Source organism: Microcebus murinus, chromosome 6 (assembly GCF_040939455.1).
Source record: "Microcebus murinus isolate Inina chromosome 6, M.murinus_Inina_mat1.0, whole genome shotgun sequence".
Classification (NCBI taxonomy): Eukaryota; Metazoa; Chordata; class Mammalia; order Primates; family Cheirogaleidae; genus Microcebus; species Microcebus murinus.
This window is the reverse complement of record NC_134109.1, coordinates 77,594,692-77,619,621: the sequence shown is the minus strand read 5'-3', so window position 1 is coordinate 77,619,621 and position 24,930 is coordinate 77,594,692. Positions and strand designations below refer to the sequence as shown.

General features: G+C 40.1%; 1 protein-coding gene across 9 annotated transcripts; it reads right to left on the bottom strand.

Moving 5' to 3' along the window:
- Positions 1 to 10,048: 10,048 nt before the first annotated feature.
- On the bottom strand, positions 10,049 to 24,425 carry TMCO5A (transmembrane and coiled-coil domains 5A). Of its 9 annotated transcripts, none has more exons than XM_012766369.3 (12): positions 24,307 to 24,425; positions 23,717 to 23,767; positions 22,766 to 22,931; positions 22,176 to 22,311; positions 21,789 to 21,839; positions 20,975 to 21,046; positions 17,809 to 17,865; positions 17,297 to 17,356; positions 16,781 to 16,845; positions 15,611 to 15,665; positions 13,793 to 13,833; positions 10,049 to 10,435 (listed from the first exon to the last, which is right to left on the bottom strand). In XM_012766369.3, exons 3-12 carry the CDS (start codon positions 22,903 to 22,905, stop codon positions 10,237 to 10,239), a joined length of 876 nt encoding a protein of 291 aa, XP_012621823.1. In that variant the 5' UTR covers positions 22,906 to 22,931; positions 23,717 to 23,767; positions 24,307 to 24,425; the 3' UTR covers positions 10,049 to 10,236. The 9 variants fall into 9 exon arrangements, with proteins under 9 accessions (XP_012621823.1, XP_012621821.1, XP_012621818.1 ...); XM_012766367.3 differs by having other exon boundaries at positions 22,766 to 22,922; XM_012766364.3 differs by having other exon boundaries at positions 22,766 to 22,915.
- Between the last annotated feature and the right edge of the window lie 505 nt (positions 24,426 to 24,930).

The window sequence follows — 24,930 nt, the reverse complement described above, 5'->3', positions numbered from 1 at the left end:
AAAAAGAAAGGATTCAAATTACTGAAATCAATGCAATCTGGCCGGGCGTGGTGGCTCACGCCTGTAATCCTAGCACTCTGGGAGGCCAAGGTGGGAAGATTGCTCAAAGTCAGGAGTTTGAAACCAGCCTGAGCAAGAGCGAGACCCTGTCTCTACTATAAATAGAAAGAAATTAATTGGCCAACTAATATATATATAGAAAAAATTAGCTGGGCATGGTGGCACATGCCTGTAGTCCCAGCTACTCAGGAGGCTGAGGCAGCAGGATTGCTTGAGCCCAGGAGTTTGAGGTTGCTGTGAGCTAGGCTGATGCCACGGCACTCACTCTAGCCTGGGCAACAAAGCAAGACTCTGTCTAAAAAAAAAAAAAAAAAAAAAAAAAAAAAAAAAAAAAAAAAAATCAATGCAATCCCTATCAAAATCCCAATGACACTTTTTTTTTCAGAAGTAGAAATATTTATCCTAAAATTTATATTGAATCATAAGGGATTCTAAATAGTCAAGATGATTTTGAAAAAGAAGTTGGAGGACTCACACTTCCTGATTTCAAAACATCCTACAAAGCTACAGTAATCAAAACAGTGTGGTACTGGCATGAAGACAGACATATAGGACAATGAAACAGAATACAGAGCCCAGAAATAAATTCTCACATATATAATTAAATGATTTTTGACAAGAATGCTAAGAACATTCAATAGGAAAGGCCAGTCTTTTCAACAATTATGCTGAGAAAACTGTATATTTACATGCAGAAGAATGAAGTTGGACCCTTACCTAATAGTTCCTACAAAAATTATCTCAAAAAGGATAAAAGACATAAAAGAAAACTATAAAAGGCTGAGAAGAGAACATAGGACAAAAGAGCTTTGCAACACTGAATTTGGCAATGATTTCTTGGATCTGATACCAAAGGCATAGGCAATAAAAGAAAAATAAACAAATTGGACTTTATAAAAATTAAAAAATTTTGTGCATCAAATGACATAAATAACAGAGTTAAAAGGCACACACAGAATGAAAGAAAATACTTGTAAATTATATATCTGATAAGGAATTAATATCCAGAATATACAGAGAACTCCTAAAACCACCACCACCAACAACAAAACAACCTGATTAAGAAGTGAACAAACAACTTGAGTAGACATTTCTCCAAAGAAGATGCATACAAATGGTCAGTAAGCACACGAAAGGGCATTCAAAATCATTGTTAGTGAAATATAAAAACCAGAATGAGGTATCACCTCACACCCATTAGGATGGCTACTATCAAAAAAACCCCAAAATATGTGTTAACAAACATGTGGAGAATTTGGAACTCTGAGCAATGTTGGTTGGAATGTAAAGTGGTGCAATTACCATGGAAATGAGTATGATGGTTCCTCAAAAAATTCAAAATAGAATTACCATATGATCTAGCAATTTTACTTTTGGATATATACCCCCTCAAAAAATTAAAAGCAAGGTTCTAAAAAGATATTTGTACACCCACATTCATAGCACCATTATTCAAAATAGGTAAAATGTAGAAGCAACACTAGTGTCCATTGACAGATGAATGGATAAGCAAAATGCAGTATATGCATACAATGGATTATTATTCAGCCTTAAAGAGGAAGGACAAGGCCGGGCGCTGTGGCTCACGCCTGTAATCCTAGCTCTTGGGAGGCCGAGGCGGGCGGATTGCTCAAGGTCAGGAGTTCAAAACCAGCCTGAGCAAGAGCGAGACCCCGTCTCTACTATAAACAGAAAGAAATTAATTGGCCAACTGATATATATATATAAAAAAATTAGCCGGGCATAGTGGCGCATGCCTGTAGTCCCAGCTACTCGGGAGGCTGAGGCAGAAGGATCACTCGAGCCCAGGAGTTTGAGGTTGCTGTGAGCTAGGCTGACGCCACGGCACTCACTCTAGCCTGGACAACAAAGTAAGACTCTGTCTCAAAAAAAAAAAAAAAAAAAAAAAAAAAAAGAGGAAGGACATTTTGCTATATGCTACAGCATGGATGAACCTTGAAAACATTTTGTTAAGTGAAATAAGCCAGTCACAAAAAGACAAATACTGTGCAATTCCTCTTACAGGAGGTACTCGGAGTAGTTAAATTAAAAAAGAGACAGAAAGTAGAAAGGTGTTTGCCAGGGGCTAAAGGGATGGGAAATGGGGAGGGAGTTAGTGTTTAATGGGTAAAGAGTTTCAGGTTTGCAAGATGAAAAGAGTTTTGGAGATGGATGGTGGTGATGGTTGTACATTAAATGCATGAATGTACTTAATGCCACTGAACAGTATGCTTAAAAATGGTTAAGTTGATAAATTTGACATATTTTTTACCATGATAAAAAATGATTGAAACACACACATGCACACACCCCTCCCCCCACAGATCTTTTTAGCTTTCTTCAGGAATATTTTTATCCAATTATATTTCATATATAGAAAATGTTTTTAATGGGAATTTTCCTGATAGTTTTAAAGTAGAGACAGGGTAATCACTAGGTTGGGCAGTATGTACATTTCTAGAATTCACTTAATTCTTATTTCTTGAATGTCTGCTTTATACAAGCCTCTTTTTAAAAAGATATTTGAGTGGTTGAACTAACTGCCCTTCAAAATCTCTTATATACCTGAGTTTCTATGATTCTCTGTGTTCTGCCTTCTAGTACTGATTATTTATGTAACCTGAGGTAAATCACTTAACTTTTCTGGGACTCAAATGTCTTGGTTGTTTTTTCTAGTTCCAAAATACTAAAAATTTTGGAAGCTGAAGGATAATAATGATACATTACTTTCTTTATTGGACAATTGATTTCTTAGCAGAAAAGGCTCCAACCAAGACATTAATTGTACAGAGAATATAGTAAAATTTAGATTAATTTTGGGAAGGCTAATATGGATCAGTGAGTTTCAGGGTATTTTAAAAATAAATACAATCTCAAGAACATAATTTGATTTTAAAGACTATAACTGGGTAGCTGGGTAGAGAGTCATATTTCAATTAATAGATAGGAATGACCAAGGCGAAACCTCAGTCTGCTCAAATCTGAATGAATGCAGATTATGAATTAAAGGAACCCAAGATAATAGGGGTCACTATTCAGCCTGGAATTTGTTTTTGTCGTTTTCTGGGATGTCTTTAGAGGCAAGAAAGTCAACTTACCTGATTATTTTTTAAAAATAGAATGAAAAGGAATTTTCAAGTTTTTAAAAAATATTTTCTTAGTATACTGCAGTACATTTTCTGTAGTTACAGTACTTCTAAAAATTTACAATGTATTGCTAGAACTCTGATAGAAACTTACGAATCTTATGTGCTTTGCATGAAAGACGACAGCAAAAAATTATACAATCTTGGTTCATTTGCATTAAAATATTTTTACAACAGAGCATGGAATCCAATAATAAAACCCAGGGAAAATCATTTTAATTTTAGAAGAAAAATTAACACTAGCCTACCCTGCAACCTCACAATTAAAATCTGGTAGAGTTCTTCTATAACCTTCCACACGGTTTGCCTCCTGTATGGTGGGAAGGTGAGAGGGAGGTTTTTCTGACTCTTTTGAAAGAATGATGTAGAAAAATCCTTCTACAACCTAAATGTCAGCAGGAGACACCACACTGTTTGGAGCTAGCTAAGACTGCCTTGCTTTCCCCCACCCCATTTCAGGTACTGTTTGTTTTTTCCTGATAATTTCTGCAAATATTTTCTCCTAGGTACTTCTCCATTCCATAATATAATTTATAGTTGTTTCTTTATTTCTGATCCAGTCTTGACCTCAACTTGAGACATACCCACTTCTTCTCGCCCCAGATTCACTTGTGAGAGTGCTTAATCCATTCCCCCTGCTATAACAAAATACCTTAGACTGGGTAACTTATAAACAATGGAAATTTATTTCTCACAGTTCTGGAGATGGGGAAGTCCAAGCTCATGGCACTGACAGATTTGGTATCTGGTGAGAGCTGCTCTCTGCTTCCAAGATGGCACCTCATTGCTATGTCCTCACATGGTGAAAGAGTGGAAGGGCAAGGATGCTCTCTGAAGCCTCCTTTATAAGGGCGTAATCACCTCCAAAAGGCCCCCGCTTTCTAATACCATCACCTTGGTGATTAGGTTTCAATGTAAGATTTTGGGAGGGGCACATATTCAAAACGTAGCAAAGAGGCAACATGTCCAGGCAAATATCCACAGCCATGTGTGGTAGATTTTACTGGAGATTGAAAGAATTGTGGAGGACCATACATTGCAACACTGTTTAGAAAATATTCTAACATTGAATATTAGCTTTTCTCGTCCTCTGAAAGTCCCTTGTCCATTTCCACGAACTTGGATTTCAGTGTCTTACCATATTGTTCAGCTCTCTCTCCTGCTGCTTCCTTGTCTCCCAGCTGTGACAAAAATTCCCTCTATTTTATTATTACAAAAAGCACTTCAGCTTCAGCACTTACCACCTCCTCCCTCATTCACACTTTGCATAGCACAAAATTTATTAATGTGCTCTGCTAAAAAAAGCTTCATGCATTCCAAGTGTCACCCTTCCTTCTCTACCTTGCCCTTGTTACTTTCTGTAGAAGCAGGGAGAGAAATAAGGAATTTTATTTCCCCAGAGGTAACACTTAGAAGATATAAGACCTAGAAGACTTAGATGGGCAACACGATCCTTTCATGTTCTCAGAAGACATAAGCAAGTTCAGTTGATTTTGAATAACAATTGCAACAAAATATATTAGCACCCCTCACTGTAGAGAGTGGGGAAATGCTAATTCAATAGAAGGGTCACTGAAAAAGGGCTCAGAAGACTGGGTTCTTACCTTGGTTCTGTCACTCATTAGTTGTGTGATCTTGGGAGAAAGCACCTCCCTGGGCCTGATGAGGAATCTCTAAATTCCTTGTCAATTCTCTGAGTCTGTGACTTGTTTGAGAGTTCCCCTGGTGCCTAATTCTCCTATAAATGCAGTCAAGGTTGGGATTTCCCCCTTCACGGGTGAGTAAACTTCCCCCACCTGGGGCTGTGCCCAGCATCTCCCTGGTCAGCCATCTGGTCAATGTCTGCTGTTAGAAGCAGCAGAGGTTTTACAGCCCAAGCTTTGGAGCCATGTACAGGGACGTATCCTGGCTTTTCCTACTCAGAACTGAGGTTGTGTCATTTACTCTTAGAACCTGGCTTCCTTATTCGTGGACTGGGCATAATGATATTTACCTTAGAAGATTGTGTTTAGTACAATGACAGGCATGAAGCACTAAGTGAAGTAACTGGCGCATAGTAAGTGCCCAGTAAATGGATCGTTTTCATGTCTGTATCAGGGGCTAAGCAAGTGTCAGGCAGGTGCGTGCCATGCCCTTTCTGGGTCTGCTGAGATACCTGCATGTATGTGGTAGAATGAGATCAGGTTACTGTATAGGAAACTCCCAAACTTTGGCTTTGCTGAGTAGAAAATATAATTTGACAGTGAGAGCTGAATAGTTTTGTGCAGCAATTTTTTTTTTTATCTTTTAGGCTGTGCAGAGGAAGAGGAAAGTAGATTGAAGAGGTGGGAGGAGAGAGGACTTTGAAAAAATAAGCATTCCCATTTGGTTCAGTTTCTGCAATGTGATGAGCAACATGCATCTTTTCCCTTTGTTTTAATCAAAATTAAAGTATTTAAGGATATGTGATCCTTTGGATCTTTTGTATTTTCTTCTTTCACTACTTTAAAAATGGATGAATTAATGCCTTTTGCAACAATTTGGATGGAACCGGAGATCATTCTCCTAAGTGAAGTATCTCAAGAATGGAAAAACAAACACCACATGTACTCACTATTAAATTGTAACTAACTGATGAGCACACATGTGCACAGAGGGAAGTATTGATAAATATATATATATAATTTAATATATATAGCATATGGAATGAGATATATTTTTGGCACTTATCAAAGTTTGGAGGCCTGCTTCAAGGTGGGCACAGGTTTAAGGACAGAGACTGTGTAAAGCAATCCTTCCACTCAGACAGAGCACATATTCTGAAGATTTTAGGCAGAATTTAATTGTATGTAGTGACTCAGCCCTTGGGATTGAATACTCATACATAATACTTTATCATCTATGTTTTCGGCGTTCACATCTGGCTTGAGCCTGTGAACCTGTGAAAAACGGGACAGGTTTGCTGTTACCATGGACCTCGATCCATCTGGTCTGCATCTAGCAGGGGGATATAATTTACTTACGTAAATGTCTAGTTTCTCAAAGATCCCAAGCGGCATGGAACAGTGCCCTCTACTGGTCACGAGGGAGACATGCATCCATGATCAAATCTCAAGAAAGAGCGTGGTTCCCATAGCCATAGCAAGCTGCTTAGTTGTCTGTCTATAATGATCAAGGCACTGTTTGGAAGGTCAGCTGCTGCCACCTACAGCCAGTCTCAGTTGTAAATATCCACCAGGAGAAGCAAGACAGCCAGACAACAGCAGCTTACCTCCCTTACAATTGTTTCTAGCCAGGCTCTGATCCCATGGTGCATATGAATGTTCCCTTCCCAGTTTTCACTGCAAACACAGAAAAGCTGCTATTACCTTTGCTCCCTAACACAAAGATTTTTTTTTTTTTTTTTTTTTTTTTAGAGATGAGGGTCTTGCTATGTTGCCCAGGGTGGCCTTGAACTCCTGGGCTCAAGTGATCCTCCTGCCTCAGCCTCCTGAGTAGCTGGGACTACAGGTATGCACAACCACACCAGCTAATTTTTTCTACATTTTAGTTGCTCAGCTAATTTCTTTCTATTTTTAGTAGAGACAGGGTCTTGCTCTTGCTGAGGCTGGTCTTGAACTCCTGACCTCAAGCGATCCTCCCACCTCAGCCTCCTAGAGTGCTAGGATTAGAGGTGTGAGCCACCATGCCCAGCCTATTGTCAAAAGTTAGCACTGGCAAGGGATCAATGTTTCTTTCTTTTTCTTTTCTTCTTCTTCTTCTTCTTCTTCTTTTTTTTTTAAATAAAACCATCTCAAATGCCATAGAATCTCCTTCTATAGTAATAATATTACATAGTGAAAACCATTTTGTTGGCTTTCTCTGCCTTCTGGGACTACTTTTTTTTGCTGGCTCTCTTTACCTTCTGAGAAGACATCTGCGATTTGTATTCGCACCCTCAGCAACTATATTCTGGGCGTGACTCCAAAGAATGCAGTCAACATTTACCTTTACTTTAAACAACAGAAAGGGGAATCCTGTAGATTTTAAGCTGGCATTTTAGACTGGAGTCCTCTGCAATCACTTTTGAACTGTTCTTAGCATTATTCCACTTAGCTACAGCAGAGAAAATATAGTGATGGATAATGAAATATTCATGAAAGGAAAAAAAATTTTAAAGTTTTCTTAAAATAAATGATTCTAAAACCACAATGTGTGAAAGTACTTTTTTTTTTTTTTTTTTTAATGATTCTGAGTTTCAGATTCCTGAGTTTGGAGGGAGTGGATTTCTTGCTCTATCCTGTGGCAGGATGCTGGTAAAATGGGAGTCTGCTGCATCTTGTCTTTCTTTTCTGCCAAGAATGGAGTCCAGTTCCATGGCTTCCCAGTGGAACAAACAAGAAGCATTGCGCAAAAGGCAGATCTTTAGTGGAAACCATCAAGGCGTCGATGTGGTGTTGGGTATTCCCATTTAGGGTGACAGGGTCATGAGTAAATATCTCAGAGTTCTTTGTATTATCGGAATATGTGTGTTTGTGCATTTGAGTTTGATATACTCTGAAGCCTGGTGTTATAAAGAATTTACCAATTCCAGACAATTTAACAGATTGAGTTGTTCAAATGTTTTGGTACTTTTATTTGGTTACTTCCATTTGAGATATTCCCCTAGGACAGAAGATGCTTTTAGTCTTTCAGTAAATAATAGATTTGCTAAATACATGGTCAGCTTATTTTGTATGTGGCATGTCATTTTTCTCTAAGTCTAGCATGACCCATAGATCTGATGTCACCTTCTGTTGCACATAGACATGAGGAATTATTCCCTCCTTTATTTTTCTATTGTATGACTTAGCATGTACACATGTGATATATCCATCTTCCCTTCCCACCTTCTCAAGGACCGATATTATGTCTTCTTCATCTTTATATCCCCAAAACTATAGTATTAGGGATTTAACAAATGTTCTTTCTCCTTCCTTTCCCATCTTCCCATTGTGAGCAATGTGAGCTCATCATTCTGAGAAATAATTATTTTGAAATGTAGAAGGCCTACACAGGCCAGTTGATAGCAGATTTAAAAATCCAGGTTTGAGCATAGAAATGAATGGTCGCTTTAACACTGCCTTTTAGTAAACCAATGTTTCTCTTCTCCAGGCGCGGAAGTTCCAAAAGAGTGTAGAAAGTACCTGGAAGGAAAGTGTGTGCCTTGGTCCCTTCTTTGGGGGATATCATTGGGCCCTTTGTATTTGAGGGCTGAGTCTTCAGAAGGAAAGACTCCTGACCTCTGGAGGGTGGATCTCCAGGGTGTATCTGCCTTCCTGGACTGAAGGGCATCCTAGGGAGGCAGAAACTGGAATTGAACTTGATCCTCCAGGGACTCTGGCTGTAGAGCAGAGAGCTGGGTATTTGAACAGGAGGAGAGGTGCACCTTGAGTCTGGCGCTGGAATCCTGAGCATGGGGCACCTTTGGCTGCAGTTAACATTGAAGAATGGGGTCCACCCACCTCAGCAAAATACACACGGTGAATAGGATCTTAAACTACATTAAGATAACCATATGTCCTGGTTTCCTCAAACAATCCTGTCTGATTTCTCTTGTACTGGAATAATTATTAATGGTATTTCTTTCTATTGTCAAATGTGTCTCAATTTGTACAACAAATTATTTGATCACCTTGTGTAGGACCACTTTTCAACAGTGACATCGTGTGGTCTCATGAAGCAATGGCAGTGGACCAAGGAGTTGCAAGTTTGTTCCTGGCTGGTGTGGAAGCCAGGATGACCCTTCCCTGCCCTTGAACCTCACAGCTGTCAAGGCTCCTGATAATTTAGGAGGGAGGGAAAACTTCAAGAGGAAGTTAGAATATATTCTGTTAATAAGGCATGTGGGTGTTTCAGCAATTGATTGGTGAAATAAAAGATGTGACCGTACATAAGCTCTCCTGAATTGGTGAAACAAATAATACCAGGCAGGTACTATTTATTTCAGAATGCTCGTTTACTTTAGCAATCTGATTTACATGGTTCTACCACTGAGCTCTTTGCAGTAGTTTGACAGTATCTCATCTATGATCTTGAGAAATTATCATTTTTGCTGGTGGGAAGATACATGAATTGAGCTACAACTTTAAGAGTATATTTAATTGGTAGAGTTTAGCAATTAAGTGGACATCGGGAGTTTTGCCTGCCTGGCATCCCTTTCCTCGTCTCTGGGAACTGAGCCCCCTTTCCTATGGGAAACAAATTCCATATAGTTTAGGGATTTCCTTCTCTCTTTCTCCTCCCTTTACCTCTGGGGTTGGACATAGACTCATGCTTGGAACACTTCCATCCCTTTGGCAGCGCTGACTGTGGGACAAGGGAAGGACATTGACCCCAGAGAAGCCAGTTTATGTCCTTCTCTGGACTTTCCTGCTGTAGCTATTGGAGAAGACTTTCCTTCTGCTTAGGCTGCTAATCTGTCAGTGCAGCATTTGGGCTGTTGGCAGCCATCTTGCCACTCAAAGGAGATGCCCACTCAAAGAGAGCAGAGAAAACGAGAAAGCCCCCATGACATCGTTTTGAGGCTTCTGGCTCCAGCTGTGCCTGAAACTCCAGATCTATTCATGGATTTTGTATTCCATACTTGCATTTAAATATATAAATATAAATCTTTATGTATTTGCTATACGCGAGCTTAAGCTAAGGTCACTCACACCCTAAGAGTTCTAACTAACATAAACGGTGAGCAATCATCTGCATTCCAGGGATCTAGTCTCTTAGAATTTTGAGATTCACTTGAAAAATCAATCAACTCTAACTTTTCTTCATCTTAATATGATTGCCAAAATGGTCAAATTTGCTTACTATCGGGTACTATTCAGCTTATCCATATAGCCACAGAAACCTATTGACAGAGCTCTTTACTGGGCACAGTTAACACTGGAAAGACGGCATGGAGACAGAAGGTAGTGAAGTAGGCAAACCTCAAGGGGAAAACAAGAAAACCACTTCCCTCCACGAGTTCCACCATCTACCATCTCCAGACTCGGATCCCACTTGCCTTCTGTCACTCAAGGATACTTCTTAGGGATCAGTGAGGTAACATGTCCTCCGTCTCAAGGGTGAGAGATGGAAAGAGGAAGCTTCTTAGCTTCCACAAGATACTCCTGCTCAGGATCTTGGGCAGTATAATGACAAGGAGATCTGGATTTATAAAACTTAAATGGAAAAACATGTAGCTCAGCAGTCTGATGAAAAATAGAGTGGTGAAAAAGAGATAGCGAAAAATCCTGAAAAGAGAAAGTCAAAAAATGGTTAAGCAAAGGTTAGGAAACTTGGAACACCAACAACAAAAAGTAAATAAATCATACCTGAATGCACATCTGGCTCCTTCTTTGTATTCAAATGTCTTCCATGAACTGTTGTCTCCTTTGCTGACAACCCTTTAGAAAGGCAGCTTCTTCCCACATGCTGGCCTGTTATTCTCTCTCCATCACCACCTTTTCTTTTCTTTGTAGCCTTTGTCACTATCTAAAATAATCTTATTCTCTTAATTCTTGTTTTGTTTATTTTTGTTGTGGCAAATTGTTTGCCAAAGTAGTTGCATAATTTATACCCTACCAGCAAGGTGTTCATTTCTGTGCAACCACATCCTCTCCAATACTCGATACTGTCAGATTTTTTAAAATTTTGCTGGTTAAATCGGCATAAAGTAACATCTCATTGTGGTCTCTATTTGTATTTCCCTGATGAACAACGATGCTGAACACCTGTTCGTAGGTTTATTGGTCTTACATGTTTCTTCTTGCTCATTTATCTACTATGTGGTTTGGGCTTTTCTTATTGATTTGTAGGGGTTCTTTATATGTTCTTGGTATCAATCCTTTTCCGTTGGGTATATCGTTATATATTCTCCCAACTTTGTAACTTTCACTTGCTCTAAGGTGTTAAAGAATGAAAGTTCTTAAATTTAATGAGGTCTAGTTTTTTCAATGTTTTCTTTAATTAGAAGCAATACTTTCTACGTCCTGTTTTAAAAAATCATCCCCCAGCCCAAGGCCTGATAGGTACTTATCTTTCTATTAAAAGTCTATGGTAGTTTAAAAATATGTCTAAAACTTCCTTGTTACTCCTCTCTTTAAGAGGTTCCCCTGAGTGTGAACTGGACTTAAGGACTCACTTCTAAAGAATGGAATGTGGTGGAAGTCACAGTGGGTGTCTTCCTAGAATAAGCCATAAAGTATCACAGTTTCCTCCTTACTCTTCCGAGGAAGCCAGCTGTAGGGTTGTGAGGACACCCAGGGGGCCCTGTTGAAAGTTCTATGTGGTGAGGAACTGAGACCTCCTGCCAACTACTAGACTGTGTGAGTAAGTTATCTTGGAAATAGAACCTCTAGCTCCAGGCCAGCCTTCTGCAGTCTGGGTCAACATCCTAACCACAATCTCATGACAGACACTGAGCTAGAACCACTTAGCTAAGCAGATCACAGATTCCTGGCCCATAGAAATTGGGAAATAATAAATGTTTATTGTTTGAAGCCACTAAGTTTTAGGGTGATTTATTATGCAGCAATAGATAAATAATACATTTTTAAAGAATTTTTTTGACACTTATGTCTTTATCATATCTGGGCTTGCTTTCTGCATATACTGTATAGAGTGATCCAATCTCATTTTTTTTTGCATGTGAATAATCTTTTCCCCCTACTGTTTTTATTGAACAGTTCTTCTTTTCCCCTCTGACTTGCAATCACTGTCACACAGTTCTCTATGTGCACTATTTCTGAACTCTTTGTTCTATTCCACTGGTCAATTGTCTTATTCCTGTGCCAATACCACACTATTATAATTATTCTAGCTTCATGTAAGTCCTGATATCTGGAAGGGCATATTTTCCACTTTCTGTTCTTCTTTAAAACTGTCCAGGTTATTCTTGACCCTTTACTCTTCCATACTCAGTGTATTTAAAAATTACATTATTCAATTCCATAAAAAATCTTCTGGGGAGTTTGGAACTGAATCACATGTATTAATCATTTGGAGACAATTGGCATTTTTAAGATATAAAATTTTCTATCCATGATTATATTATTTCTTTTCTTTCATTCTTGTTATCTTTAATATTTCCTAATAAATTTCTAAAAACCTCCCTATAGTGGTCTTGATTTTTTCTTTAACTGACAAATTATTTAGGCCTTTTTAGGTGGTTTTGATATGATTTGCATGAGCATCTCCACTGTTTCCTTTCTGTATTGCTTTAACCTCCCTGTTCTGGGCTGCCTTTGCCTCAAGACAAATTCACTAGCCACCTTCACTCAGCAGTCAGAAATAGCCTCTTCCCCACCAGTTTTCTCAAGTTTTCCCTTAGGGTTGATCTAGGTGACAGGAGCCAGTATTTATTCCAGTGTAGAGTACCTTGGTCAGAATTAGAATCAAAAGCCCTTGACAAACCTCTTTCTACCACTCTCCCTAAAACTGGATACAATATTTATGAGAAGGTTCTTGGGATTGTATTCCCAGGGAAAATCCTGGGAATAGTCTAGATTTCTTGTCTCTTGAGTTAGTGCCCAATATACCAGTGCCCCACAAGATGTTGGAGTAGAGCAAGAGGAAAGACATTTGTAGTTTGACATGATGACTTGCAGGATGTCGTTAGCTAGGTTCCCTTCAGGATATAAACACTTTTTAAGGCAGACAATCCTCATCCTAGGAGTACACACAAGCAATTCCATGCTTGGTGTCAAAGTATAAGAGGGCAGCCTAAGAGTTATGGAAAAGATTCTTCTAGTTGTTTTAGGGATGTTATATTTAGGAATATTGAAATATGTAATATTTTGTTTATCCAGTATGAAGGAGTATTCTCCTTAAGCAAATTTTCCAGACAATTGAAGCTGACCTTTAAATACTGATAATTTTATGTTAACCATTTTGATAGGACTCTTTCTAAATCATATTTCATACCCCTTTGAATATATGTTTCCTTATGCCTTCTTAAACAGATTATATTGAACATAATTTGACCTTTTCTTAAAAATATAGGGGCTTCCTGAATACCAATTTTACTTTGCTATCACAGTGATTCCCTCAGGACTAATATCCACTCAGGTGTTTGAATCCTAAGTTCTTATTCAGTTTAACAAGTAGTTTTGAACAATTATTATGTGTTGGATACTACTGTGAGATGCTCTTTTTCACAGTTCTTGTCTCTCTCTTCCATCTGCTGCTAGGCAGTGGTATCCTTGCATCTAGCAGTCCTCTTTTCATCTCTAATCTACTGATGCTAGTAGGAAACCAGCTGTATCAAGCTGATTCAAACTGTTAAAGGGAAAAGGGAATGAATATGAGATTTACCACATCTCTCTCAGATGATCAGATTCCTGCTTCTCATTTCTACTAGGCTGTTGATTTCTAATAATGCAAAGTCACAATTACGAATTACCTTTAAACAAGTAAGTCATGACATTAGAATTCGGAAATGTAGTCAGTGACACTAGTTTGCTGACTTGACTGTGTGTGTGTGTGTGTGTGTGTGTGTGTGTGTTCATATGCATATACAAAGTATATCTGTCAAGACTTTGCTCTCTGCCAGGATGGCTAAGTAGAACACCCAGTTTTCCAGGAAGTTTCCTTGAAGAAATTTTACTTACCTTTTGCTGAATAATGTTGCTTTCTTTTGGATAGAATTACCCTGGTAGAAGAAGAAAGGACATTGATAAATAACCAATTTCTGGAAGATAGCATCAAATAATATTATTTTACAAATTCTTTTATATGCATAAACACATGTAATTTTCAAAGACAAAAGCTTTTTGTGTATTAATTATTATTTGTCTTACATTTTTACATACTGATGTGAATAAACTAACGCATAGAAAGGTAAAGTATGTTGCCCAAGGTCATATAGTAAGTGGCAGGGCCAGGCCTGGGACCTGGGTCCTTTGAATCCATACTCTTGGCTCCCTCAACTATACCATTTTACCTTCCACTCAGCCAGTGACCCTTAGAGCCTGTGAAAAATAGGCTATGAAAGCAATACAAGCATATACTAAGAGGTAAGTTTTAAAAGCTATCAAAATATAAATTGAGACTATATCCTGGATTTCTGTGGCATCCCTCTTTCAAAATATTTTCTCAGTAATCTGTTATAAAATTAGAGTTAAAAAAAGGAAAAAGGATTCTCAGTTATTTCATTGTCCTTTTAACTTCCTTGAGAGATTAATAAAGAAGAATTATGATCACATTTTAGGCCTGTGGAAATGAAGAATTGGAATTAGAAAGGAACTTTCAGGATTACAAATTTGGTTCTAGAGGTTGGTAAGATAAAGTGGTGTGCTAGACAGTCCGTTGCTTGGGTGGCCTCTCTGTAGAGTTGCTCAAACATCTCTAGACCATTGAACCAGCATGGGATTCTGACTAGCTTGATGAAGACAACTCTGTTTTTTTCTCTGATAGGTGGCAGAAGGAATACTTTGACGGGCCACTGGGAATAGATGGTGGGACACATCAGGCCCTGCCAAACTCGGTTCTAGAGAGGTAGATCCAGTTAATTTCAGGAGTTTTGTTTGCTGAGTAGAATATGCAAGCTTGGGGGCCGGAATGACTTGTTCAAGACAATGGGAATTGTGGACATGGTCTACCATCCATCCAAACATGCGGATGGCCCCAAGACAATGGCTGGGATATTTGTTGATATTTGCTTTTAAGGAAGAGATGAGTTCTCTTTTCTGAGGTTATTAAGACCATTTATCTGGAAACTACATATAATTTCTGGTGATTGTCAGCCTTGGCTCTAAGAGCCGATATAAATTACAAAAGCCCAGCAAAAGTTTAACTTTTAACTCTATATGCCTGCTGCCAGAAGACATCAAGCAGGCCTAGGGGACCAGTGTCCTGTATCCAATTGTTCTGTCTCCTTCAGACGTTTGCATGTGTGCTGGTGACTTCATGGTGTGAGATAGGAACAGATACTGAAACTGTAACATAAAGAAGCAATGGCTTCCTATGTTTTATCTCACAGGCCAACTGTGTGACTAGATGGTGACAGATGCCTGGTGCTCTGTGTTGTGAAAGATTCAGAACTGTGTTGGGATCATCAGGAAAGAGTGCTGTGATTGCAGGAGATGGGAGGGGTGGTGTATGTGCCAAGTATTTGCCTCCTTTCTATATAGCATACCCTCAAGGTCCCTTCCTGCTTTCGTTGTAAATCCTCTTAGGTCTTAGGCTAATTTTTTTTTTTTGCAAATTTGTCATCTGTATGGCTGTAAGAAAGGAAGACAGATTGTCCTTAGCATCTTGTTTGTTTGTTTGTTTTTGTAGGGTTGGAATGCTTTGGAATTATAGTTGGTACTGTTCTTGGAATATGCACATGGGAAGATTGGGTATGTCCTTGGTGGCCTGCAGGCTTTGAAAACTTCTTTGAAAGGCAATGATGTGGAGAGACATTGAAGGAGGAGTGGAGAGCTTGCCTTATTTTGGCTGTTATCTTCTTTTACTGCAGGGTTCATGCTCAAGACTTTTGATCTAGGGAGAAAAGAAACAAGACAGGGATTGAATAAAGGGCACTTAAATACTCATACTGCGTGATGGTTATTTAAAAACAGCTTTATATTCTAAAGCTGCACTGCTCAATATTGTAGCCACTGGCTGCCTGTAGCTATTTAACTTTAAACTAATTAAAATAAAAATACAGTTCCTCAGTCACACTAACCATATCCCATGTACTCAATAGTCACGTGGATTTAGTGGTTACCTATTGAATAGCATAGAAAATTCTAGTAGGCAACCCTGTTCTGGAATCTTAGCTTAGTAGTCAAGCCATAACCAAATGCTGAGCAAGGATCTTGAGAGACTTGAAGGTGTCCTTTAGGAGCAAGGACCTGCAGGTCCCAAGACCCTGGACCCTAGGCTACAGCTTGTACGTGGCCTGTTTAGAGGCTATCTACCATTCTGGTCTCTTGTTCTTGATTTCAAGATTTCTAAAATATCGAATAAATTGAAATATTTCTGGCTGAGTTAAGATTTAACTTACAAAAAGCGTCAAGAAATGGAGGTGAACATTTTGGTTTTGGTTTCTTACCACTTAGACTCTTGACAAACTTAGTACTTTTTGGAGGAGGAAGTTTTCTCTTTATCATTTCTAATTTCAAATGTTCATAGTTCCATACAGCACACAGTTCTGAGTTTTATAATGTGGTAGGTGTTGTGTGTATCTGTAGATAAGTTTTATGCCTATTCCATCTCCGTATATTTGGGGGTAGTGAGGATGGTGTTAGTTTTAAAGACTTTCTGTGAAATATAAGGAATACTCTACTTATCTAGGTGCTGACCACTAACACTTTTTAAAGGACATATTTCTGCTCTTAATATAAACCCAAATAGTAATGTGATAATGTGATGAAATTATGAAGGGAGCCATGTTTCTGCAGTCTTTTAAGAAGGATCGGGGAAGGACCAGAATTTTAAAGTTGGTGTGGTCTAGCAGGGGTCAATCAGACCATCAACAGAGGGGAACAACATGTGGCGTTGGGGCTCATTCAATTCCAAGTAGGATTTGGTCCAAGAACCATGTGCTCTGGCTCAGGCCGAGGTGGAGTTACCACTAAAACCAGGATGTTCCTTTGTTTGCCAAAGCTCACACTTCTCTCTCAAGGAACCGAGTCTCTAGTTCTTCTTCTATTTTCCTCAAAGTTTCCTGGTATTTCTTTAAAGAGAAATAAAGGATGCCACAGTTACTACTTAGAAGCTTTATAATTTTTCTAGGCATAGCAAGCACTTATTACTACATCATACCATGGATGTTTAGTATTTCCACTGCCACTCTCTCTGCTTTTGTAGACCACATCCCACCACTTCCCCAGTCTCTCACTTTCTCACCATCGGGCAGGTTCCTGGGCATAATTGGAGTATAAATAGCAGCAGTGTGAATTCTTAATTTAAGAGCACAGAGATTGGGAGACCAGGGCAGTAATTACCAGGGAGTCAGAGTACAATACAGTGATATTGGTATTGGGGTGCTGATGGCCTTAAAGTCTCTTGGTAATGCCACCTTGGAGAGTTAAAATTGTCCTAGACTGCAGTCTTTGAAAAGCCTGGTTCCATTTCACCCTGTACCTTAACGAAAGCTTTGCTGTCCCTTTACTGAGAAGCTGTACCTTTATGCAGAGGGCTTGATCTTCACAAAGCTGGGCCACAAATGCATATTCCTCCATTACCTGGGGAATCAAAATTTGGTCATGAATTTCTCTCAGTAAATTGCTGTAAGAACAAAAGCATACATGTTTCCTCTTGTGTCCCAGACTTTAAATGTGGCTTTCTAATTGTTCTAAACATTTTTTTCAATACCTATCAATTTATTTCCTTTTTATTCTTTTTTGAGGATGAACAAGCCACATGGGAATTATAGTCCAAATGGGAATTATCTGGGGGCAGTCGGGAGAGGAACAGATGCTAATATGTGGAAGAGACAGACTACAGAATGGATTCTGTAAAATGTTAATGAGAAGGTAACCTAGGGGACTGCATTCATCTTCCATTTCTTTATCCCCTCTGTAGCCCCATAACGGCCTTGGATCTGGAACCTCATTACAAGTCAATCATTTGAGGAGTGTATTAGATTGTCTGAAGATCAAATTTTCCTTCCTTAAGGAGAAGTCCTTGTTGTTACCTTGACCAGCTCTTTCTCTTGGTCTGCACAGGAAGCTTCCAGCTGTTGTAACTTAGCCTAAAGAAAGCAAAGGAGACTGGTAACCCTGCAAGGTGAAACTGTGCAGGAATGGAGTGTTATGCCCAAGGTTATATTCCATGCTGCTTAGGAAACTCAGGGCCACGAGTTCACATGTCTCTCTGAGGGAGAAGTTAAACTGTCCTGCGCCCTTTGCAGCTGCTTGGTCAATCTGCTCTTTTATACTCCCCACCTGTTAGTGTTCATCTGATGCTGCCTTTGCCCCGAACCTTCAGTTCTTAGCTTTCTTCCCTTACTTAGCTATTTCTCTTAGAAATAACATCAGTCTTGAAAAACTCCATCTTTTCTTTTATACAGTTAGTGAGAATCCAAGGCGTTTGCTCACTCCTTTCTCCCTCCCCGTATTTCTACTTCCCTCTTTTCTTTCCTTAAAATATTTGGCAAAGGACTATTCTACATCAGCCACCATGCTGGAGTGAAGTGTGTGTGTGTGGGGGGGTGGCACTAAGGATACAGTGGCAGACAGGATGGACAGGCTGTCTACCCTCACAGGGCTGACATTCTAGTGGGGGGGGGGGGCACAGCAAATAAGTCAATGTGATGGTAGGATGTGCCATGAAGGAAATAAGAACAGATTAATCAGAGACAGTGGTGGGCGTGGGAGTGATTGGTGTGAGAGGCGGAGGTCAGTAGTTGGCGAAGGCCTCTGATGAGATGATGCTTGATCTGACATTTAAATGATAAATATTAGCCAAATGGAGATTTGTAAGAAACATGTTCTATGGGGAGGCTATAGCCAGGCCCAAGACCAGGAAGGAGCACAGACTTGATGTGTGAAGGAGTCGTGCTGCTGGAGCACAGGGAAGACTGGCAGGAGGGTGATGGGGAGGGGAAAGGCAGACAGGGCCTCGATGGTGTAGGGCCCTGTGGCTTCCAGAAGGAGTTTGCTTCTTTATTCTAACTGCAGAGGCCAGGAGAGGGATTGAAGTGTAAAGACACAGTCTGCTTTATATATTTTTAAAAGAACAGCCTTTTCTTTGTCTGAAAAATGGATTGTTCGGGAGTAAAGGTAGGAGCAGGGAGACTGGCGAAGAGACGACTCCAGTTGCCAGGTGCGAGCTATGGCGGCTTGCAGAAGGGCAGCTGTAACGGCGGTGGTGGACAGGGAGGAATGGACGCATTCATGCGTGTTGGAGGTGGGGCGGCCATGACCGTCCTTCCTTCCCCTTGCAGCCCTGATGTTCCCACTTTCATGTGGGTGTCATTGTTTCACATCAGGACTCTTCTGACAGTTGCCTCCCCCTCGAGTCAATTACATCCAGGGCCAGTCAGCCGGATGTGCTGAGGGCTGTGGTTTCAATCCAATGGGGAGAGTCACAAGGGGTTGGAGCAGGCACCCCACTAAGCTGCTGAACTGAATACCAGCATGTCAGAGGAGCAGAAGCAAAACAGATGCTGCATAGTTCATAGAATTAGAGATCCTACCTGAGAATTTGACAAAATACGTGGGCAAAAGAGAGTGGTTTAGAGCATTAATAATACTCTAGAATTCTTTAAGGCTGGGCTGCCAGCAAAATAATGAGCATTATTCTGACAAAGCCTGGGACTCTATCCTCTATCAGCTCAGCTCACCTGATATAGCTGACACAGCCAGATTTAAAATGTCACTGCTCCTCACGCCTGTAATCCTAGCACTCTGGGAGGCCAAGGCAGGAGGATTGCTCAAGGTCAGGAGTTTGAGACCAGCCTGAGCAAAAGCGAGACCCCGAATCTACTAAAAATAGAAAGAAATTAATTGGCCAACTAAAAATATATAGAAAAAATTAGCCAGCTGTGGTGGTGCATGCCTGCAGTCCCAACTACTTGGGAGGCTGAGGCAGGAGGATCGCTTGAGCCCGAAAGTTTGAGGTTGCTGTGAGTTAGGTTGATGCCAGGGCACTGTAGCCCACGCAACAGAGTGAAACTCCGTCTCAAAAAAAAAAAAAAAAAAAAGTCATTACTCAATTCTGGACTTTACCTTCCGGACAAAAGGAGGGATCTTGAAAGAAAATCAGTCCCCTGGTCGCTACAGTCATACAGCAAGTGTAGTCAAGGGTCTGCGTGACCCTTTCTACTCTTAATTCCAATTTCTTCCTGATATGTACTCAGGGTCCTGCCTTCTTTTCCAGATATCTTTCTAGATAACTTTCCTGGATGAGCACAGCCAAGAAAGCTTCCTTGGTGGCTTTGGATCTCCTGTTTATGTGGCCACCAACACTAAATTGGCTAGCAGAAGTAGGGGAGTCATCATCTACACTTTCATTTTCTGTTTCCATTTTCAGTGTATCCATATCTTCAGAGGCTTCATACACATAACAAAGTGTGTAGGATAAAGCAAGGCCAAAGATGTAACTCTGGAGAAAGTGTCAAGAAAAATTTTGATCTGTTCTCTGAATAAAAAAAAAGTCTCTAATTCTTATTTTTTGTTTATTTTATTATTTATTTTTAATTAGATATGCTGTTGCTGGTCCCATGTGCTTAGCTCTGGAACACAATTAGAGAAATGCTAACCACTGTATGATGTGCTTAGCAGGTAGTGGTCACTAAATCTGTGCGTAACTAATTGCATGAATCCTTTCCTGGATTAGAATCAATGACAGAGTGTACAAATTGCTTAGCACTGAGTAGACTTACAAATCCTAGTTCTGCCTCTATGAATTCATACATATAACCTCAGCAAGACTTTTAAATAATAATTTGCGTGGATTTTTGGGGTTTTGCCCATGCAGAAAAGGAAAGAATATTTTATATACGCAGTCTCTTTTAATTCTTGAGCTAAGGGTGGGAGGAAGTGATTAAATCGCTCAACTTCGCACACTAAATTAGGCGCTGAGACCAGGATATAAACTAGGGACTTCAACCGCCTCAAATTTTATATGTGCATTTGTATCCTACTTTTCCTAAGAAAAGAGAGAACAAAAAATAAGGCTTCAGAGTGACATTCCTTACTAAGGGCAGAGAAGAATTCAGCACCTAGTGGCCCAGGCTTAATCCTGACATTGGCAAACACGACCAAGAGTTTGTCCCAACTTTGACAATTGTTTCCACCCTAACAGCTTGTTTTCTGGTCACATAGCCCAACCTCATTTAGGATTGCTTTTTCATTTACCTTTGACTCTTCTGGGGTTCCATCTAGGTTGCTTTGTTCACACTTGGTTATCTTTTGTGATTTCCTTGTAAGCTATAGTTTGAAATAAAAAAGACATTTTAAATAAAAAATACATTAAGCTAAGAAATGTGGAAGGCAAAGACATTCTCTGCTATGTGAGGATCGGTAACTACATGCTTGATAAAAGCTGCCAGGAGATGGTCTCTTGGTAGATACCCAGTGCCTTGTGGAAACATCTTAGTTCTACCTCTGTCTTGTTCTCACTGATCTTAGTCACCAGTTACAGTCCACTCAAGGTAGAAATACTCCCTGAACCCCTAGTTCATGCTGGGTTACTCAGGGATGCAGGCCTGGGGTAGAGAGTGAGGTAATTATAGGAAGTCCACTGTATTCTGAGGAGGTGTTGGGGTAAAAGGAAAGGTCTAGACAAGGAAAAGGGAATCCTTAGGGATTAAGTTTTCGATGTTGTTGTTTTTTAATCTTTGCAGAAAGTAAAATTCATGTCTTGCCACAAAGGTCCCTGTTAATCATTTCAATAGAGTACCTGTTGGAATTGATTTTCTTATATGAGAAGGAAGAACCCATGGAATCAATGGATATCCTATCTACTCACTTCACCACATATTTGCAGAGAAAACCCACGGCATGTAGGTCATGAGCCTCAGACGTAGGGGAGTAGATCAGAGAGCAGTACCCACTCCAAGTACAGGCCTCTCTGACGTGTGGGTGGTATGTAAGGTCAGTCGCCCCTCTTGCCTCTTGGATTCATGGGGCTGCTGTGGGGGCACTGGAGAAGGCAAGAGCCCCGCCTCACCTTTTTTTGCAGTTCTGTTATACTGTGGACCAGGGTCTCATTCTTCCTTTCCTGCGGAGAGAAAGAAGCAGAGTGTAAGTGTGCACCTGTCCACCAGCACCTGTTTTTGTTCAGTTGGTTGTCGTCCGTCTTATCTCAGCAATATTTTTCTATGCACTACTTGCATGCTGCAATGTGTACACACCAACTTAACAGAGTTGGAGCTGCCTATCTGTGGGGCTTCCCAGTACTAAACATCACCAAAGAAACCCTGCCCTCCACAGATCCCCTTCCATGCATGGACAAATTCTGTCATGACTGTCGTGGTAACTATTCTTTGTATAGGACTATCTGACAGTTGTTGAGGGACAGCTAGAGGAATAAAAGCTATTAAATGGCTCTTCCCACCTTCTCACTTACAAGTCTGGCTGTTTCTTCCTCCAGTTCCTGCAAGGCAGTTTCCCGCTCCATTGTGGTGCAGTTGTCCTTCTCCCATTCCTCCTCTTCTGCCAGGTCCCCGGTCTGAGTGACCTCATTTTCCAGCCTGGACAACAGAAGCACACTCCGTGAGGACCCATGATTGGCAGTTTCAGAACTGATAAAATGCAGGTATCAGTTGCAAGGGTACTTCAATGACGATGTACATGAATATCAAGTTGGAAAGTCTTTAATGAATTCATGGAATCAGAATCACTTCAAAGTCACAAGAAGTAAGACTCACCTGATTCCCAAGAGAAACACTTCAATGTTTTCTCAACTCGAGTAAATATTGGTCTTTTAGGTATCTATTTGAAACTTGCTATGTTTCAGTGTTCAAGCCATAGAGAAGTGCCAAAGAATGAAGAAGAAAATTGTTTTTTTTTTTTGTTTTTTTTGTTTTTTTTTTTTCTACACAAGATATAGGTTTTTAGAGCAAGCCAGGAAAAACCAATTTCGTCTCCTCTCTTCCACCCCTTGCTTTGGATTGGGAGCTTCCCTCATGAAACCCTAATACTCACCTCTGAATCTCATTTTCTCTCTCTTGGATTTTGAGAAGAAGTTCCTGATTTGCTTCATCTATTCTCTGCATATCCCTTTCAAGGTCCATGTTCAAACTGATAATGTTTCTCTTTGACTGGGCCAATCTTAAGATTTCCATTTTCTCTGACCTATAGACTCAGCCCCCCAAATGAACAAAGGCCAGTTATCTTAAGATCAATAATTACTGGGCCAAAGGGGATATCTAGAAGACATGCATGCAGTTCTTTAACCTTGCTCTTTCTGGGAACACACCTTTCCTTTTTCATTCTTGAGATTCTACGTTTCCTACTCATGCTCTACAATTGTTTCACTAATTCTCAACGCAGTCAGCAAGGGAGGTCTTTCCCAGGCTTTCTCCTCCAAAGTGCTCAATATAATAGTGCACCTCCCCTCTGGTTTCATGAGAAGATTTGCTTTTTTAAATAGCTCTTTGCATCGAGAGAATTATTTCTCTTGGCAATCTTTTCTTAGATAAATTGGTTGCAAAACCTTCTCATGCAATACACTCTTATCAAGTACATTTGGATGAAATAATGGTAACTCTAGAGTAGTCTAGAAAGGCTACTTGGCACATGGGAGGATCTCAATAAAATTTTCTTTTTCTTTTGTGTAAATTAATTCATTGGCTTGACTTTGAATTAATTAACCAGGAATAGGGTAGTGAGGAATAGGAACTTTTTTTGGGGTAGGAGTGAAGCATGATATTGGAAAATAAAATGCTAACGTGGAAGGACTGGCTTGGATGGGGATTTACAATACTTACCACTTCAGGAGGGTGAAAAGTGCTTGGGGTAGGGTTTGGGGTAGGTGAATGGATGGGAATAGGAGGGGAGAGGGAGACCAGAAGGTGAGAGAAGGTGTCAGTAGTAGATAGATCTGCTTCATACCTTGGTCCCTGGCTATGGCTTTGCATAATCATGATTACTTACTCATACTCTAGTTGATCTTCCTGGTGTTCTTCCATTGTAGTTCCTAAAATGCTAGCAGAGATGTATCTGATGAGTTGGGGAAATGAGTCCCTTCATGAAGCAAAGAGTAACTAGCCAAGAGTCCCCCCAAAGTTAACTGGTTTCTTCCCTTCAATCTCCACATTTTAGCCATGACAAAACCCAGACCTCTGATTCTTCTTTCCATGATCTGATTATGCCTTAATAAGGATTCAGTTAGGATAATGCAATGTATGTCTTGCTAGCAGATGTATTCAGAGGTGAATAGAACCAACACAAAACCCTTTGGAAATTTACATAAGACAGTAAGAAGAAATAGAGGGCATCAGTCTTAAGTATCTTTTTGCTCTAGGCCCAGTTGTTTTCCATAAGGCCCCATGGGCATGGATGTTGGTTCCTAACTGCCCTGAAAAGTAACCTCTGCTCTGTAGCCCAGCCTCTGCAAGGATTTCCAGTTATTAATATCTTCAGTGTTAAAGAGGGCTCAGAAAACCAAGCCTAAGTAAATTATTTGGCTCTCTCCTCCTCTTAGTTTTCTCTTCTTCTCCATTTTTTTTTTCTACAGACTCTACCTCTCTTCCGATGTGTATTGTCTTCCTGATCCTGCCCTAGTCAATTAGCTTCTGAAGAGTCTATAACCTTTCCCCACTGGAACCATCCAATAGAATCTCAGAACCTTCCGAGAGGTCATGACTGTGCTATTGACACAGGATGGGCGGGGCAGCATGTCACAGTGGGTGAGTGGCAACAGTTTCTCATCATTCCTGTAGAGTTCAGAGCCTAGATGGGGGTGTGGGTTTCATAGCCCAGTCTGCCCTACTGAAACAGTAGGTTCAGTGGATCTGATTTCTGGGCAGTTTGAAGGGGCAGCACCTGCTCTTTATTTCTCCAGGAGATAAGGCTGCCTTCCTGCCCAAGTGTGACTAAAATGGGTACTCTGGTTCTTGTGCCCAGTATGATCCCATGGTGTAGACAATTAACTACTCATTCATTCAATAAACATTGAATCACTGAAAGAGCACCTGTGTCTTCCAGGCTATCTTCTAAGCACCAGAGAGAGTGAACAAAACAGCCAAAAGCACTCATGGAGTTTACACTCTAAGGTGTGTGTGTGTATGTGTGTTGGGGGAAGGAGTAACACAGTCAGTAAAATAAATACCTAAATTTATTTTATTTGGTATGATAAAAGAGGAGAA